The sequence below is a fragment of the Nomascus leucogenys genome, chromosome 18, assembly GCF_006542625.1.
Source record: "Nomascus leucogenys isolate Asia chromosome 18, Asia_NLE_v1, whole genome shotgun sequence".
Lineage (NCBI taxonomy): Eukaryota > Metazoa > Chordata > Mammalia > Primates > Hylobatidae > Nomascus > Nomascus leucogenys.
The window spans coordinates 19,998,343-20,012,683 of NC_044398.1; the positions used below are offsets into that span (position 1 = coordinate 19,998,343).

The following is a 14,341-nucleotide window of genomic DNA, read 5'->3' on the forward strand; positions in this document are numbered from 1 at the left end:
TCCTGTTCGTTCATCCATTCAAAGAGCATTTGTTGAGCATCTCCACGTCAGCGCACACAGTAAGTCCTTAGGCAGAGTTCCCGCAATAGAATTGGGCCATTTTTACGGTGGGTTGAACATGGAGAGGATGAGCACCTGCAAGGGTGCCATTGCCAAAGTCCTCCTGCCCCTGGCTAGTCCCAGTGTCCAGACCATCCTGGGCCATGTGGAGGAGGAGAAGGTGACATTGGTCTCCTGAGGCCCAGGCCTGTCCTCTGTGTCCTTTCCCTCCCTTCTTTGTGCCCTTTCTCTCCCCCAAAGGCAGGCAGGCACTGAGAGAGTGCAGGCTCAGATGTGGGTTCCAATCAGGATGACTCATTGGCCAGCTCTGTTACCTTAACCTCTCTGAGCTCCAGGTGTTTCCAGAACTAGCTCATTTAACCTCATTCAATGAGCTAATATGTGTAAAACACCTGGCGTATAGGATTCACTCAATAAATGGTAATTCTTCTCCTCCCCCCTCTATTAAGAGCTGACAAAATCATTCAGGACAAAGTATAAATGACTAATTCCATTAAGGTGGTGTATTTTTGGCTGAATTTGCATTTTAATAAGACAAGGTGTTTTAATCCAAAGGAATGAATCATATTAGTGGAATTGCAAGCTACTGTTGAGTAAGTGACATGGGGGATTTTAGTCTGTTTTTTGGTTTGTTTGTTTTTTAAAGAGGTATCCATTGATTCTGTTTAGGGAAGGGGGGTCAAAGCGTGGAAGCCTCCTGTCACCCTTGAAATGACTTCCACATTCATGAAACAAATCTAGACTGAGTGCCTCATTTGTATCAGGTCTTGAAGATACAGCAGAAAACCAGCTAACTTGGTCCTTCCCATTGCTGGACTTAGAGCTTAGTGAGGAGGACAAGAAGGAAACGCCTCACAATACGAATCAGGTGCTGTCGGGCAGGGAATGAGAGGAACTTCGGGAAGTGCGGGCTGGGGGAAGGGCTGCCTAATCTAACATAAGTGTTGTTAAGACCTAAACCAGGCTGTCAACCCTGCATTTTCTCCTATCGATCGATTTCAAATCCTGATGCCTGGGTCCCACCCCCGAGATTCTGGGGTATTTTCCGTGCATCAGGATTCTTAAAAGCTCCCCCAAATGATTCTGATGGGCAGCCAGGTGAGGAAGGGAGTCAGCCAGATTCAGATGGGGGGAGGAGGGCAGGTAAACTACAGGAAGATAGTAAGGGAGGTGGGGAGTAAGGGGGAAGACTCCAAGTTTAAAAGAGTGTGTGGCCCTTTCTAATGTGCCAAGAGCAGAGCTTGGAAATGGGAGGAGTGAGAGATGAAATGGGGGCAGGGCAGCAGGCGCTAGACTGTGACCACCCTTGAAGGCCACGTTGAGGGTTCACGCACACACACACACACACACACACACACACACACACACACACATATATGGCAGAGGAGGCATCAAAGAGAGGTGGCAGCATATGCGAGGCATCACTCTGGCTTTAGGTAGAGATCAGTTGTCAAGGAGCAAGAACAGATTCCAGGAGACCAGTGGAGTTGTTTTAGTGTCACTTTGTAAAGAACTGACAGTGGCCAGGACCAAGGGTGCACAGTGGGGATGGTGAAAAGAAATGGAAAATCTGGGAGCTTTCTGGAGAGTGGAGTCAGCTCCGCTCCGTAATGGATTGGATCCGCAGGGAGAGGCATCAAGGATGACATGAATCTTGTAAGCGTGGACTAGCTACTTTCTCTCAGGCCACACTACCATGGGGTGAGAAGTAGACTGACGTGTGGACTTGGAGACAAAAGGAGTAGGGAATGGGTAAAAGAAGTCTGGCCAGCTGGACGTGGTGGCTCACGCCTGTAATCCCAGCACTTTGGGACGTGGAGGCGGGCAGATCACCTGAGGTCAGGAGTTCGAGACCAGCCTGACCAACATGGAGAAACCCCATCTCTAATAAAAATACAAAATTAGCCGGACGTGGTGGTGCTTGCCTATTATCCCACCTACTCGTGAGGCTAAGGCAGGAGAATCACTTGAACCCAGGAGGTGGAGGTTGCAGTGAGCCGAGATCGTGCCATTGCACTCCAGCCTGGGCATCAAGAGCAAAACTTCATCTCAAAAAAAAAAAAAAAAAAGAAAAAAAGTCTGGTCGAGAGGAAGGAGAAGAGAGAGCAAAGCAGCTAGTGGATGGAGAATGGTGCCTGTACCTGAAGTAGGGAGCAATGGATGAGAACCAGGCTGCAGCAGGAGGGGCTCAGTTTGGGACCTGTTGAGCTTTGGTGTCTATAAGATGTCTAAGAGGGCTGGGCAGAGTGGCTCGTGCCTGTAATCCCAACACTTTGGGAGGCCAAAGTAGGAGGACCACTTGAGCCCAGGAGTTCCAGACCAGCTTGGGCAAGATGGTGAGACCTCGTCTCTACAAGAAATTAAGAAATTAACCAGGTGTGTGCTGGGCACAGTGGCTCACACCTGTAATCCCAGCACTTTGGGAGATCGAGGCGAGTGGATCACCTGAGGTCAGGAGTTCAAGACTAGCCTGACCAACATAATGAAACCCCATCTCTACTAAAAATACAAAAATAAGCTGGGCATGGTGGTGCATGCCTGTAATCATCCCAGCTACTTGGGAAGCTGAGGCAGAAGAATCACTTTAAGTCCCAGTTACTAGGGAAGCTGAGGTGGGAGGATTCCTTGAGCCCAGGAATTTGAGGCAGCAGTGAGCTATGATTCCACCACTGCGATCCTCAGCCTGGGTGAGCAAGCAAGGCCCTGTCTCTCAAAAAAAAAAAAAAAGAAAAAAAAAAAAAGAAGATGTCCAGAAGAGCAGAGTGGATAGAAATGCTGGATCCAGCCAGGCCTGAACCTAGATTCTGGTTCTGCCACGTATCAGCTATGAACCCTCAGGCTCATTGCTTTACCACTCATGATGTTACTGTGAGGATTACATAAAATAATGCATGAAAAGTGCTTAGCACTGCTCGGCACACATGAGCAACTCCATCCATGTGGCTATTGCGCTTATTGAGTGAAGACACCCTAGGTGTGTCGGGAGCTCAGGAGGGAGCTGTGGGCGGGAGGTTCACATCGGTGTGTTAAGGCAGTGGAAGTGAGGGAGGTCACCCAGAGAGAGCACAGGACCCAGCATGAGTGACACCAGTGTGCCCAGTGGGCCAGGGAGAGGGGGAAAGGATGGCAAAGGAGGCTGAGGAAAGCCAGAGGGTAAGGAGGAAAGATGTGAGCATGTGACGCGTCAGAGGCCAAGGGAAGGGAGGGAAGGCCAGGAGCCCCTAAGGGTCACGCTGATAAAAACCAGACAAGTCGGCCGGGCGCGGTGGCTCACGCCTGTAATCCCAGCACTTTGGGAGGCCGAGGTGGGCGGATCACAAGGTCAGGAGATCGAGACCATCCTGGCTAACACGGTGAAACCCCATCTCTACTAAAGATACAAAAAATTAGCCGGGCGCGGTGGCAGGCGCCTGTAGTCCTAGCTACGCGGGAGGCTGAGGCAGGAGAATGGCGTGAACCCCGGGGGGCGGAGCCTGCAGTGAGCCGAGATTGCGCCACTGCACTCCAGCCTGGGTGAAAGAGCGAGACTTCGTCTCAAAAAAAAAAAAAAAAAAAAAAAAAAAACCAGACAAGTACAAAAGATCTAGCCACCTCAGGGTCATGGTGACCTTGGCAAGGACAGCGTGGGAGGTCAGAACCAAACCACCGTCAGTTGAGAAGTGGGAGGTGTGGACTGGGAGACAAAGGGGGTGGGGACTCTTCACACTCAAAGTAGTTATTAGAGCTGCCACCAGATCTTATGAATGAATGAAATGTAAAATGGTGCAGCCTATAGTAAAAATAATTTAATTGTACATTTTTAAATACCTAAAAGAGTACAATTGGATGGTTTGTAACACCAAGGATAAATGCTTGAGAAGGAAACCCCATTTTCCATGATGTAATTATTACACATTTAATGCCTGTATCAAAATATCTATGTACCCCATACATATATACACCTACTATGTACTCACAAAGATTAAAAATAAAAAATGTATTTTTAAGAAAGAGTGCAGCCACGGTGGATAACAGTTTGATGGTTCCTAAAAAAGTTAAACATAGAATTACCAATACAACCAAGCAATTCCACTCCTAGCTATTTACCCAAGAGAACTGAAAGCAGTGACTTGGCCGGGCACAGTGGCTCAAGCCTGTAATCCCAGCACTTTGGGAAGCCAAGGCGGGCGGATCACCTGAGATCGGGAGTTCGAGACCAGCCTGACCAACATGGAGAAACCCCGTCTCTACTAAAAATACAAAATTAGCCGGGTGTGGTGGTGCGTGCCTGTAATCCAGCTGCTGGGGAGGCTGAGGCAGAAGAATCACTTGAACCCAGGAGGTGGAGGTTGCAGTGAGCCAAGATTGCGCCATTGCACTCTAGCCTGGGCAACCAGAGTGAAACTCCATCAAAAAAAAAAAAAAAGAAAAAAGAAAAAGAAAAGAAAGAAAGAGAGAAAGGACTTAAACAGATACTTGTGCAACCATGTTCTTAGCAGCATTTTTCACAGCAGCTGAAAGGTGGAAGCAACCAAGTGTCGATCAACAGATGAGTGGATAAGCAGAATGTGTTATATTCATACAATGGGCTGTTATTCAGCCATAATATTTCAAAAAGGAATAAAATTCTGATACATGCTACAACCTGGATGAATCTTGAAAACATTATGCATATGAAGGATGGCAGACACAATAGGGCAATATTGTATGGTTCTATTTATATGAGATACCCAGAGTAGGTGATACCTAGAAGAGGTGAATTTATAGAGACAGAAAGTAGAATAGAGGTTACCAGGGGCTGGGGAGAGGGAGGGAGAAATGATGAGTTATTGTTTAATGGGTACAGCGTTTCCATTTGGGATGATGAAAAAGTTCTGGAAATGGATAGTTATGGTTGTGCAACATTGTGAATATACTTAATGCCATTGAATTGTATCCTTTAAAATGGTTAAATGGTAGATGTATGTTATGTATGTTTTCCTTTTTTTTTAATCAAACACCTTGTTCTGAGAAGAGTTGTTGGGCCTCACCAGACTACCAAAGGGATTCCCAGCACCAACAGGGTGTAGCCCCCCTGCAGGAGGGGGAGAGCTGGAAACACAGAGACAAGGAGTCCCGTGGGAAAGCTGGGCCCCCCGGGGTCTCCAGAGCTGGCTGGAGGCCTTGGCCCCAGGTGGGGAGGCACCTCCTCCAGCTCCCAGAAGAAAGGCTGCTGGGGACTGATGCAGACACTGCAGTGTGCCCCTAGAGACAAGCACCCCCAAGATAACTTCTTCCCCCACACAGGCACAGCCTCTCTAAGTGACCCTCATTACACAACTCTTAAGTGGCAGTATTCCACTCTTCTCTCCCACCCAAATCTCTGTGGCAAGCAGTGCTCTTCACCCCCACATGAACTGGATTCTCCTGCTGATGTCCTGGGGGCCAACGAGCCACCATCGGTGGGCTTCCCCTGGCCAGTCTACCGCTCCTGTCAGATTTATGTCTGTGGTTTCTGAAGGCCCTCTCTCCCACACACTGCCTCTGCAAGGCAACCTGGGGCCACAGGTATGGCCAGGAAGAGAAGGCTGGGGACAACACAGTCAAAAAAGGAGGGCACAAATTCTCAGCAACACTGGGTGAGAGACAGCAGCCTGCCTCACCTGATTCTATGGACTGACTGTCTGGCTAGCCCCAGGTTCACATGTGATCATGATGCTAGAGCCACAGTGTCTCTAGCCCCAACCTGGTGAAGGAGGGTGCACAGTCTCGCAAAGAGCGCATGCTCAGCTGCTCATCTAGAATGCCCCACTGACCTGAACATGCTTGCCTCCCAGAACGGTTATCACGTTCCTGCTTCAGTTTCTTGATCTGTGGAATTGTGATAATGTTGGTCCAGTTCACATCTCCAATGTAAGTGAGGAAAAATGGACTGAAAAAACAAGCCCCAAATTCTGCAGTAGCATTTTGTATGTGCTGACAGTAGATATTGATAGTAGATATTGAGAAGGAATAGTTTATAATCATTTTGATGAAGAGAAAATGTTCTGTCATATAATACATTTTCAACTGACCAGAACAAGTAGGTCTTAAAATAGGGCTGGATTTCAGGACATCCCATGAAATCATTGTGTAACATAAACACTTGTCATTTACATGTCATTTCCAGATAATTGGGTCTCACCACTTAACACCAAAAATTTTCTTATCTAATGATTCTCATTTATTACATTCGTGTTTTTAAAAGACTACTTGGACCACCAGCACATGTGGCCGTGCAGGTTGTACACGGCACAAGAATACACATTTAAGGCAATATCATTCAGATCCTAGACTACAAAGATTTGTGTATTTATTATGAGAATTTCCAGCAGATGGTAGTAAAGAGTTTTGTTCTAACAAAATCCAGAAAGTAAAACATCTTGCTAGGCATGGTGGCTCACCTTTGTAATCCCAGCTACTCGAGAGGCTCAGGCGGGAGAATCACTTGAGCCCAGAAGGTTGAAGCTGCAGTGAGCCTTGATAGCACCACTGCACTCCAGCCTTGGCAACAGAGCAAGACCCCGTCTCTAAATATAAAAAGTGTCTTGAGGCAGGAATGTCTTTTCTTTCTTTTTTTAGAGGCAGGGTAAGTTTTTGTTGCCCAGGCTGGAGTGCAGTGGTGTGATCACCGCTCACTACAGACTAGACCTCCTGTGCTCAAGCAATCCTCCTGCCTTAGCCCCCTAAGTAGCTGGAACTACAGGCACATACCACCAAGCCTGCCTAATTTTTGTATGTTTTGTAAAGACAGGGTTTCGCCATGTTGCCCAGGCTGGTCTTGAACTCCTGAGCTCAAGCGATTTGCTTGCCTCTGCCTCCCAAAGTGCTGGGACCACACCCGGCTAGGAGCATCTTTTTCTAATTTGCACAAAGGTACCTATTGGGTCACCAGTGGCCTTGCTGACATGGATCTGGAGAACAACAAAACTAGGGATGGGGAAACCATCTAGACACCCAATACAATTATCTGGGCTAGAAGAGAAGAGAGCTTTAACTCAGGCGATGGCAACAAGAAGGCCAAAAGTATGTGAGATTGATGAGGCTGGATGGACCCCACATGGTGACTGGAAGGAGATGGGGAGTGGGAGAGGGAAGGATAGGGAATCACTCCCAGGCCTCTAGTAGGAGCCATGTGTGGATGGAGCTGCCAGTCCTAAGGGCGACGAGAAATGCAGGTTTGGGGAAATGATTTTGATTTGGGGACTGTGATTTTGCTTTACCTGTGAAACCCCCAGGTGAGGCTATCTGGGTGATATCATGGGAGGGCTGGAGGTGCAGATTCAGTAGTACATATGGGTGGGTAGAAGCTGGAGCCATGAGTCCGATGGAGTTTTCCCCAGAAGATTGCACGGCCCTAGCAGAGCAGAAGGCACAGACAGAACCCCAGGGACACCGCCAATCAGTGGGCAAGTGGACAAGGAAGAAAGGGCCTGGGAAGGAGACAGAGTCTTGGTCACTCTACCTCACCTGTCCCAACCCTATAATTAATGTGCTATTTCCCATCTTCTGTGGGCTGGAATATCCACTGTTGGTTTAAATTGTATACAAAATGAAAGGACACAGACTCTTCCAAAATAATGTGTATGAGCTTTACAGCATCCCTTTTGGCTAAAGAAATTCTTTTTACTACTAGATACTCAGCTGTTATAAGGATTTGGCAGGATTAATAAAATCCCCAAGATCAATAAAGTCACTCAAGAATGTAGCAAACTTTTATAGTTCATGGGACAATAGTTGCCATAATAACATTTGAAACTATTAATGATGCTTAATGTTTTTCTTGTTTCATTTGCTTTGAATTTTTTTTTTTTTTTTAGAGTCAAGGTCTCTTCTGTCACCCAGGCTGGAGTGCAGTGGCACTATCACAGCTCACTGCAGCCTTGAACTACTGAGCTCAAGCGATCCTCCCACCCCAGCCTCCCAAAGTGCTGGGGTTGTAGGCATGAGCCCTGTGCCTGGCTAATGATTAATGTTATTACAAACATTTAAATGGTGAAGTCCATGTCTCAGGGATGTCCAGACTAAACATCCGACAGAGATAAGAACTATTTGATGTAGATTTTCTGTGATGTATTATCTTTTTCTCTCTAAGGAAAAAAAAAAAAGTCCTACCACTGCTTTTGCACTAGAACACATAATCAGGGTTTTCTTTCTTATGAATTATTTCAAAAGGGTTTAAGAGCCCAGTTGCATGATCCCCAAGCATCGTCTGCATTCCCTGAATTGTGCTGCATGCTGAGTCTCTGCCTTCAGTCTCGTCCTATGCTGTTTGATTCCAGCAGATTTTTTTGTGTGTGAATGTCTGTGCATCTGTCTGTCAAGCTGAAAATAACCTGACCTTCATGGGTTTCCTGAAGACTCCAAATATTTAGTGCTTCCCATGAGCCCTGCCTCTTATGCTGACAGTCAATTTGATGAACTTGGGGAGGGCACTTAATTTCTCCCTCTAAATGCAGGTAACAGGAGGCAGGAAAGTAATGATCCAGGATGCTAAATTCAATTCAGTTGCTCAGAAGCTTAAAATTGGGAGGCTCATTTACCCCCAAACCCATCTATAAAAAGGGACAAGTGGAGTGCTTCTTCCTCCCATGTGTACCCCAGAAATGAGAGTCCCTTGAGATGAACAGGGGCAGCACACTTCCCTTCACTGTGCACAATGGAGAGCTGCACATTTTAACCCAGAGCCATAAAGCAAGCCTGCCGGGAACAGCGGCTCACGCCTGGAAATCCCAACACTTTGGGAAGCTGAGGTGGGAGGACCACTTAAGCCCAGCAGTTTGAGACCAGCCTGGACAACAAAGTAAAACTGTGTCTCTACAAAAAAATTAAAAATTAGCCTGGCGTGATGGCACCAGCCTGTGGTCCCAGCTACTGAGGAGGCTGATGGGGGAGGATCACTTGAGTCCAGGAGGGTAAGGCTGCCGTGAGCCATCACTGCACTCCAGCCTGGGTGACAGAGGTGAGATCCTGTCTCCAAAAATAAAGTCTATTTGAAAGCTTTATAATTCCATTTTCTTTTCTTTCTTTCTTCTCTTTTTTTTTTTTTAAACAGAATCTCACTATGTCTGTTGTGAGTGCCGTGGCCCAGTCTCGGCTCACTGCGGCCTCTACTCCCAGGTTCAAGTGATTCTCCTGCCTCAGCCTCCCAAGTAGCTGGGATTATAGGCGCACGCCACCAAGCCTGGCTAATTTTTGTATTTTTAGTAGAGACGGGGTTTCACCATGTTGGCCAGTCTGGTCTCGAACTCCTGACCTCAAGCGATCCACCCGTCTCTGCCTCCCAAATTGCAGGGATTACAGGCATCAGCCACCATGCCTGGCCACTCCATTTCCTTTTAATGGGCATCCTTTTGAAGAGGAAGCAAGGATTGGGCAACAGCCTGAAAACAGCAAGCCTGCTTATCTAATACAGCATTAATTTCATTTTTCCAATGTAATCCGTGGGTTCACAGACAGCATTAATTTCGAATACCTTATCCCGCTGTCCCAACAAGCATTCTCACACTTCTCAAATTTTAGTGCCCCGATCTTTGATTCAGAAAACATGGTCGCTACATAAATGAATTGTTGGCAAATACAATATTCATTGCTTAATAATCTGGAAAAGATGTGAGAACGAATTTATGGTGATTTAGCACTTTTCTTTATGGAAATGCTTATGAATATTTAACTGTAATGTTTATTTTATTCTAATTTTTTTGTTAATCACATGTGCTTAGTTAATACGGCATACTTATGCCAAGTTTTTGTGATTGCCGTAGATTTTATGAATGATGGCAATTTCATGTGCTCTTTTATTTGAAATTAGATTGATTGCAAAGACTCATACAAAGTCATCTGTTAATTTTAGGGCTTAGTATTTGTGCCATTGTATCAGCGTATCCTCCCAGCACATACCCACATGCACACGCACACATATGCCTGCCTGCACGCACACACGCACAATACATTCATGCACACACATGCACATATGCCTGCCTGTACACTCACACACACACAACACATTCATGCACACGCACACACGCATACTTTCCCCCCTTATTATCAGTGAGACAACAACACATTGGCACATTCCCTCTAGCTTTCTAAGGGAAGGAATTTTTCTTTAAAGGCTCATTCATACTTTTGAAGGCAAATTTGATTTAGCAGAACATCCTTCTAAAATTGAGGAAGAAAGAAAAATAACAAAATAAAACAGAAGAGGAAGGGGGAAAGCATATAGATAGTAGAAACCAATTCTACAGATTTCTTTTTTTACCCCAAGGTTTTAATAGCATGTGAAATAGCTTTAGGAAAATTTCTTCTTATCAATTTTTTCATATTGGCCAAATGGCGTGTTTGTTACAGTCAGCCATGCTAAAGTTTTGGGAAGTATGTGGAAGACCCCCAGGCTCTACGTGCTTTCCTATGCAGGTCTCCTGGCATTCCCTTTAGGAATTCACTTTTCGGATTAACCATTTCCTCATCCCAAAGTATAAGTCAGTCCTTCCATCCACTTTTCTTTTAGGACAGGAAGGACCTAGGGCATTGAGCAAAGAGGAAAAGGAGAGTCAACCAGGTGCAGTGGCTCAGGCCTGTAATCCCAGCACTTTGGGAGGCCAAGGCGGGTGGATCACCTGAAGTCGAGCCCAGCCTGGCCAACGTGGTGAAACGTCGTCTCTACTAAAAATACAAAAATTAGCTAGGCGTGATGGTGTGCGCCTGTAATCCCAGCTACTCAAGAGGCTGAGGCAGGAGAATTGCTTGAACCCAGGAGGCGGAGGTTGCAGTGAGCCAAGATCACACCACTGCACTCCAGCCTGGGCAACAGAACGAGCAAGACTCTATCTCAACAAAAAATAAAAAAAAAAAAGGAGAGCCTAAGAGAAGTCCAAGTGGGCACCCAGAACAGACGTTACGTACATCATTGTTCTCTTCAGAGATGGCCCTGCTCCCCACAGACTGAGAGGAATTTAGGTTCTATAGCAGGATTCTGTATTGGTCAGGATTCACTTCTGTAGACAGTGGCTTCAACAAGAGAGTTTATTTCGCTCTCATACAGAAGAAATCTAGAAAAGACAGTCTAGATTGGTAGAGACTCAGTTTCCTCCTGTGCTCTTGCTCTAGCGTGCACAACTTCCTCTTCTTGGTCAAAGATGGCTGCCCAACTTCCAGCCATCGTGTCCTCAGCCCACCATTAGAAAGGAAAGAAGGGCACGGCCCCTTCATTGATGGACACTTCCCGGAAGGACCAGACAACACCAACGGCTTGCCTTCATTGGCCAAATATTGGTCATAGAACCACACTTATCAAGGGAAATAGAGTTTTCCTGCAGTTATGGGCTTGGCAAAAGAAATCAGAAGTCCTGTACCAAGGAAGAAGAGGAAGAGGGAGAACTGACGCTGACGGGCAACCAGGAGGTTTTGCCACAGGATCAGATGACAGCTTGCTAAAATAGCTTACTTCTCTGTGACCTGACTTATTTTTTCTTTTTTTAAATTTTTTAATTTTTTTAAATTGTTTTTTAGAGACAGGGCCTCACTCTGTTGCCCAGGCTGGGGTGCAGTGGCACAATCATAGCTCGCTGCAGCCTTGAACTCCTGGCTGGGCTCAAGCGATCCTCCTGCCTTGGCCTCCTGAGTAGCTGGGACTAACTTGAATTCTCTTATGCTTCCTGGATTTCTTTCCAGGCCGAGACATAGAAATCACAAATGAATGAATGTGATCAAACTTGAAGGCCATTTCTAAAGAAAGGCTTTAGCTCAGACCCCATTCTGTGATTGCCTGTTAACGCCTCCTTGTAATTTCAGCGGAAATTCTAGAATTGGCCGGGAATGCCGCGAGGGACAACAAGAAGGCCCGGATAGCCCCGAGACACATCTTGCTGGCAGTTGCCAATGACGAGGAGCTCAACCAGGTATGTCTGAAGCATTGAGGGAAGCCGTAGAATGGGTTTGCCAAACATGCTAATGTGTGGGCCTGGCTGGCCATGAGTCACTCCCGCTACAGTTCCCAATTACATTTATACAAAAAAAAACTCAGGCCATATAAAAGAACAAATTCTGCTAGCTCTATCATTCAGATTCAAAATGAAATTGCCTCTGGCATGGATCTCATGATATATTCTAGGTCTTATCAGACCTTTCTTTTCTCTTTGAAGACAAGTTCTGTGTGTTGCTGAGGAAGGTGTGGCACAAATGTTATTCTCTTCACTTTCTTCACCCAAAGTTAGTTGACAGTTTTTTCTGATGAAGGCAGAAGACTCTTTATATTTTAGAACTGACCTTTATATTCTAAAACTGACTCCAAAGTCAAGTGAATAGCCCCTCTTCACCCACAGTATATATAAGGTGGTAGGTAAATAGTATAAGAATTTTTATTTGTTTCTTTTCATTTATCTTTATTTTCTAATCTCATTCTTCTCAAACTGTAGTGAAGAAGCCGTTTTTATGGCTAATCCATCATGGACTGATAATTTCCAAAAATGTAATAAAAGTTACTAGAAAAAATAAAAAGCAAACTACAAGCCATAATTTTTTGTTATCAGATTCAACAGATATACAATAACTGTCAGTTTGCTGTGAAAGTTTCTAGATGCTTACTATACTTCTCTTGTCACTGATGGGTAACTACCAGTTCATGGGTGAGCCATGGTCGCAGACCACGCTTGGGGTAGTGTTGGTTTCAAATCTGCAGAATATATTAGTGGAGTAGTACATGTCTGTTCTTTATGGATAATTAACTTACATTGATTGGGAGGAGCATGGCCAGACATACTTTACTGACGGAATGTATGTGCAAGCTTGTGGAGACCACTGGTTCGTCATTAACTGGGTCTAGTCTTTGCAATGACCTTTGAACCTCATTCTCTCAAGCTGTGCTCCCCACATGGGAAGCTCTTTATCCTGTGTTGTGTTTGGAATTTCAGAGCCCTGGGCAACATCCCTGGTTTCAACTTCTATGTCCCTTCTATTTTGCTTTGCTTTGTTTTGCTTTCTGTACAACATCACAGGATGCCTTGTTAACCTACAGAGAAATGCTCTACAACTGAAAGTGGGAAAAGCCAATTAAATGGTGTATTATGCAGTTTCTTTAGGAAAGCGGAGGCCACATTTAACAGAACTGTATTAAATCCAGGCCAGGCGCAGTGGCCCACGCCTATAATCCCAGCACTTTGGGAGGCCGAGGAAGGTGGATCACCTGAGGTCAGGAATTTGAGACCAGCCTGGCCAACATGATGAAACCACGTCTCTACTAAAAATACAAAAATTAGCCAAGGGTGGTGGCAGGTGCCTGTAATCCCAGCTGCTCAGGAGGCTGTGGCAGGAGAATCGCTTGAACCTGGAGGCGGAGGCTGCAGTGAGCCAAGATCGCGCCACTGCACTCTAGCCTGGGTGACAGAGTAAGATTCTGTCTCAAAAAAAAAAAAAAAAAAAAAGAACTGTATGAAATTGGGAACTAGCAGGCTAGCAGGCTGTTTGCTACATGAGTGCATGCATTTCTCTCTTAAGCTGCTAAAAGGAGTGACCATCGCCAGTGGAGGCGTCCTGCCCAGAATTCACCCCGAACTGCTGGCCAAAAAGCGAGGGACCAAAGGCAAGTCGGAAACGATCCTCTCCCCACCCCCAGAGAAAAGAGGCAGGAAGGCCACATCAGGCAAGAAAGGGGGGAAGAAATCCAAGGCTGCCAAACCACGGACGTCCAAAAAGGTAAGCCGAGGCTGCGTGTCCTGAGCCAGGCACTCCCACTGCAACGGTCTGAATGTCTGTGTTCCCCCACAATTAATACGTTGAAACCTAACCCCAGAGGCATTGGATTACGAGGTGAGGCCTTTGAGAGGTAACTAGATCATGTGGGTGGAGTCCTCACGAATGGAAACAGTCCCCTTATAAAAGAGGCCTGAGGGTGGCAGAGGGACCCTTCTGCCATGTAAGGACACAGCTAGAAAGCGTCATCTACCAGGAAGTGAGCCCTTGCTGCCTCCGGAACTATGAGAAACAAGTTTCTGGGCCAGGCACAGTGGCTCATGCCTGTAATCCCAACACTTTGGGAGGCCAAGGCAGGAGGATGGCTTGAGCCCAGGAGTTAGAGGCTGCAGTGAGCCATGATGGCGCCACTGCACTTGAGCCTGGGTGATAGCACAAGACCCTGTCTCGAAAACAAACAAAAAAAAGAAAGTGGTTTCTGTTGTTTGTGAGCCAGCCAGTCTATGGCATTTTGTTAGAGCAGCCCAGACAGACACTAAGACACTCACAGAACAGGAGGGAAGTTTAAAGATGAAACAATGATTTCATAGCAGAC

At 46.1% G+C, this 14,341-nt stretch overlaps 1 protein-coding gene across 1 annotated transcript in view; it reads left to right on the forward strand.

Annotated features, from left to right (window-relative positions):
* The window catches only part of LOC100585797 (core histone macro-H2A.2), a 61,069-nt gene that overhangs the window by 25,955 nt on the left and 20,773 nt on the right, over nucleotides 1-14,341 (forward strand). Inside the window, exons 3-4 of the mRNA XM_030798302.1 lie at nucleotides 11,851-11,957; nucleotides 13,552-13,749. Coding sequence (XP_030654162.1) covers nucleotides 11,851-11,957; nucleotides 13,552-13,749 — 305 coding nt within the window. The remainder of the gene's footprint in view (nucleotides 1-11,850; nucleotides 11,958-13,551; nucleotides 13,750-14,341) is intronic.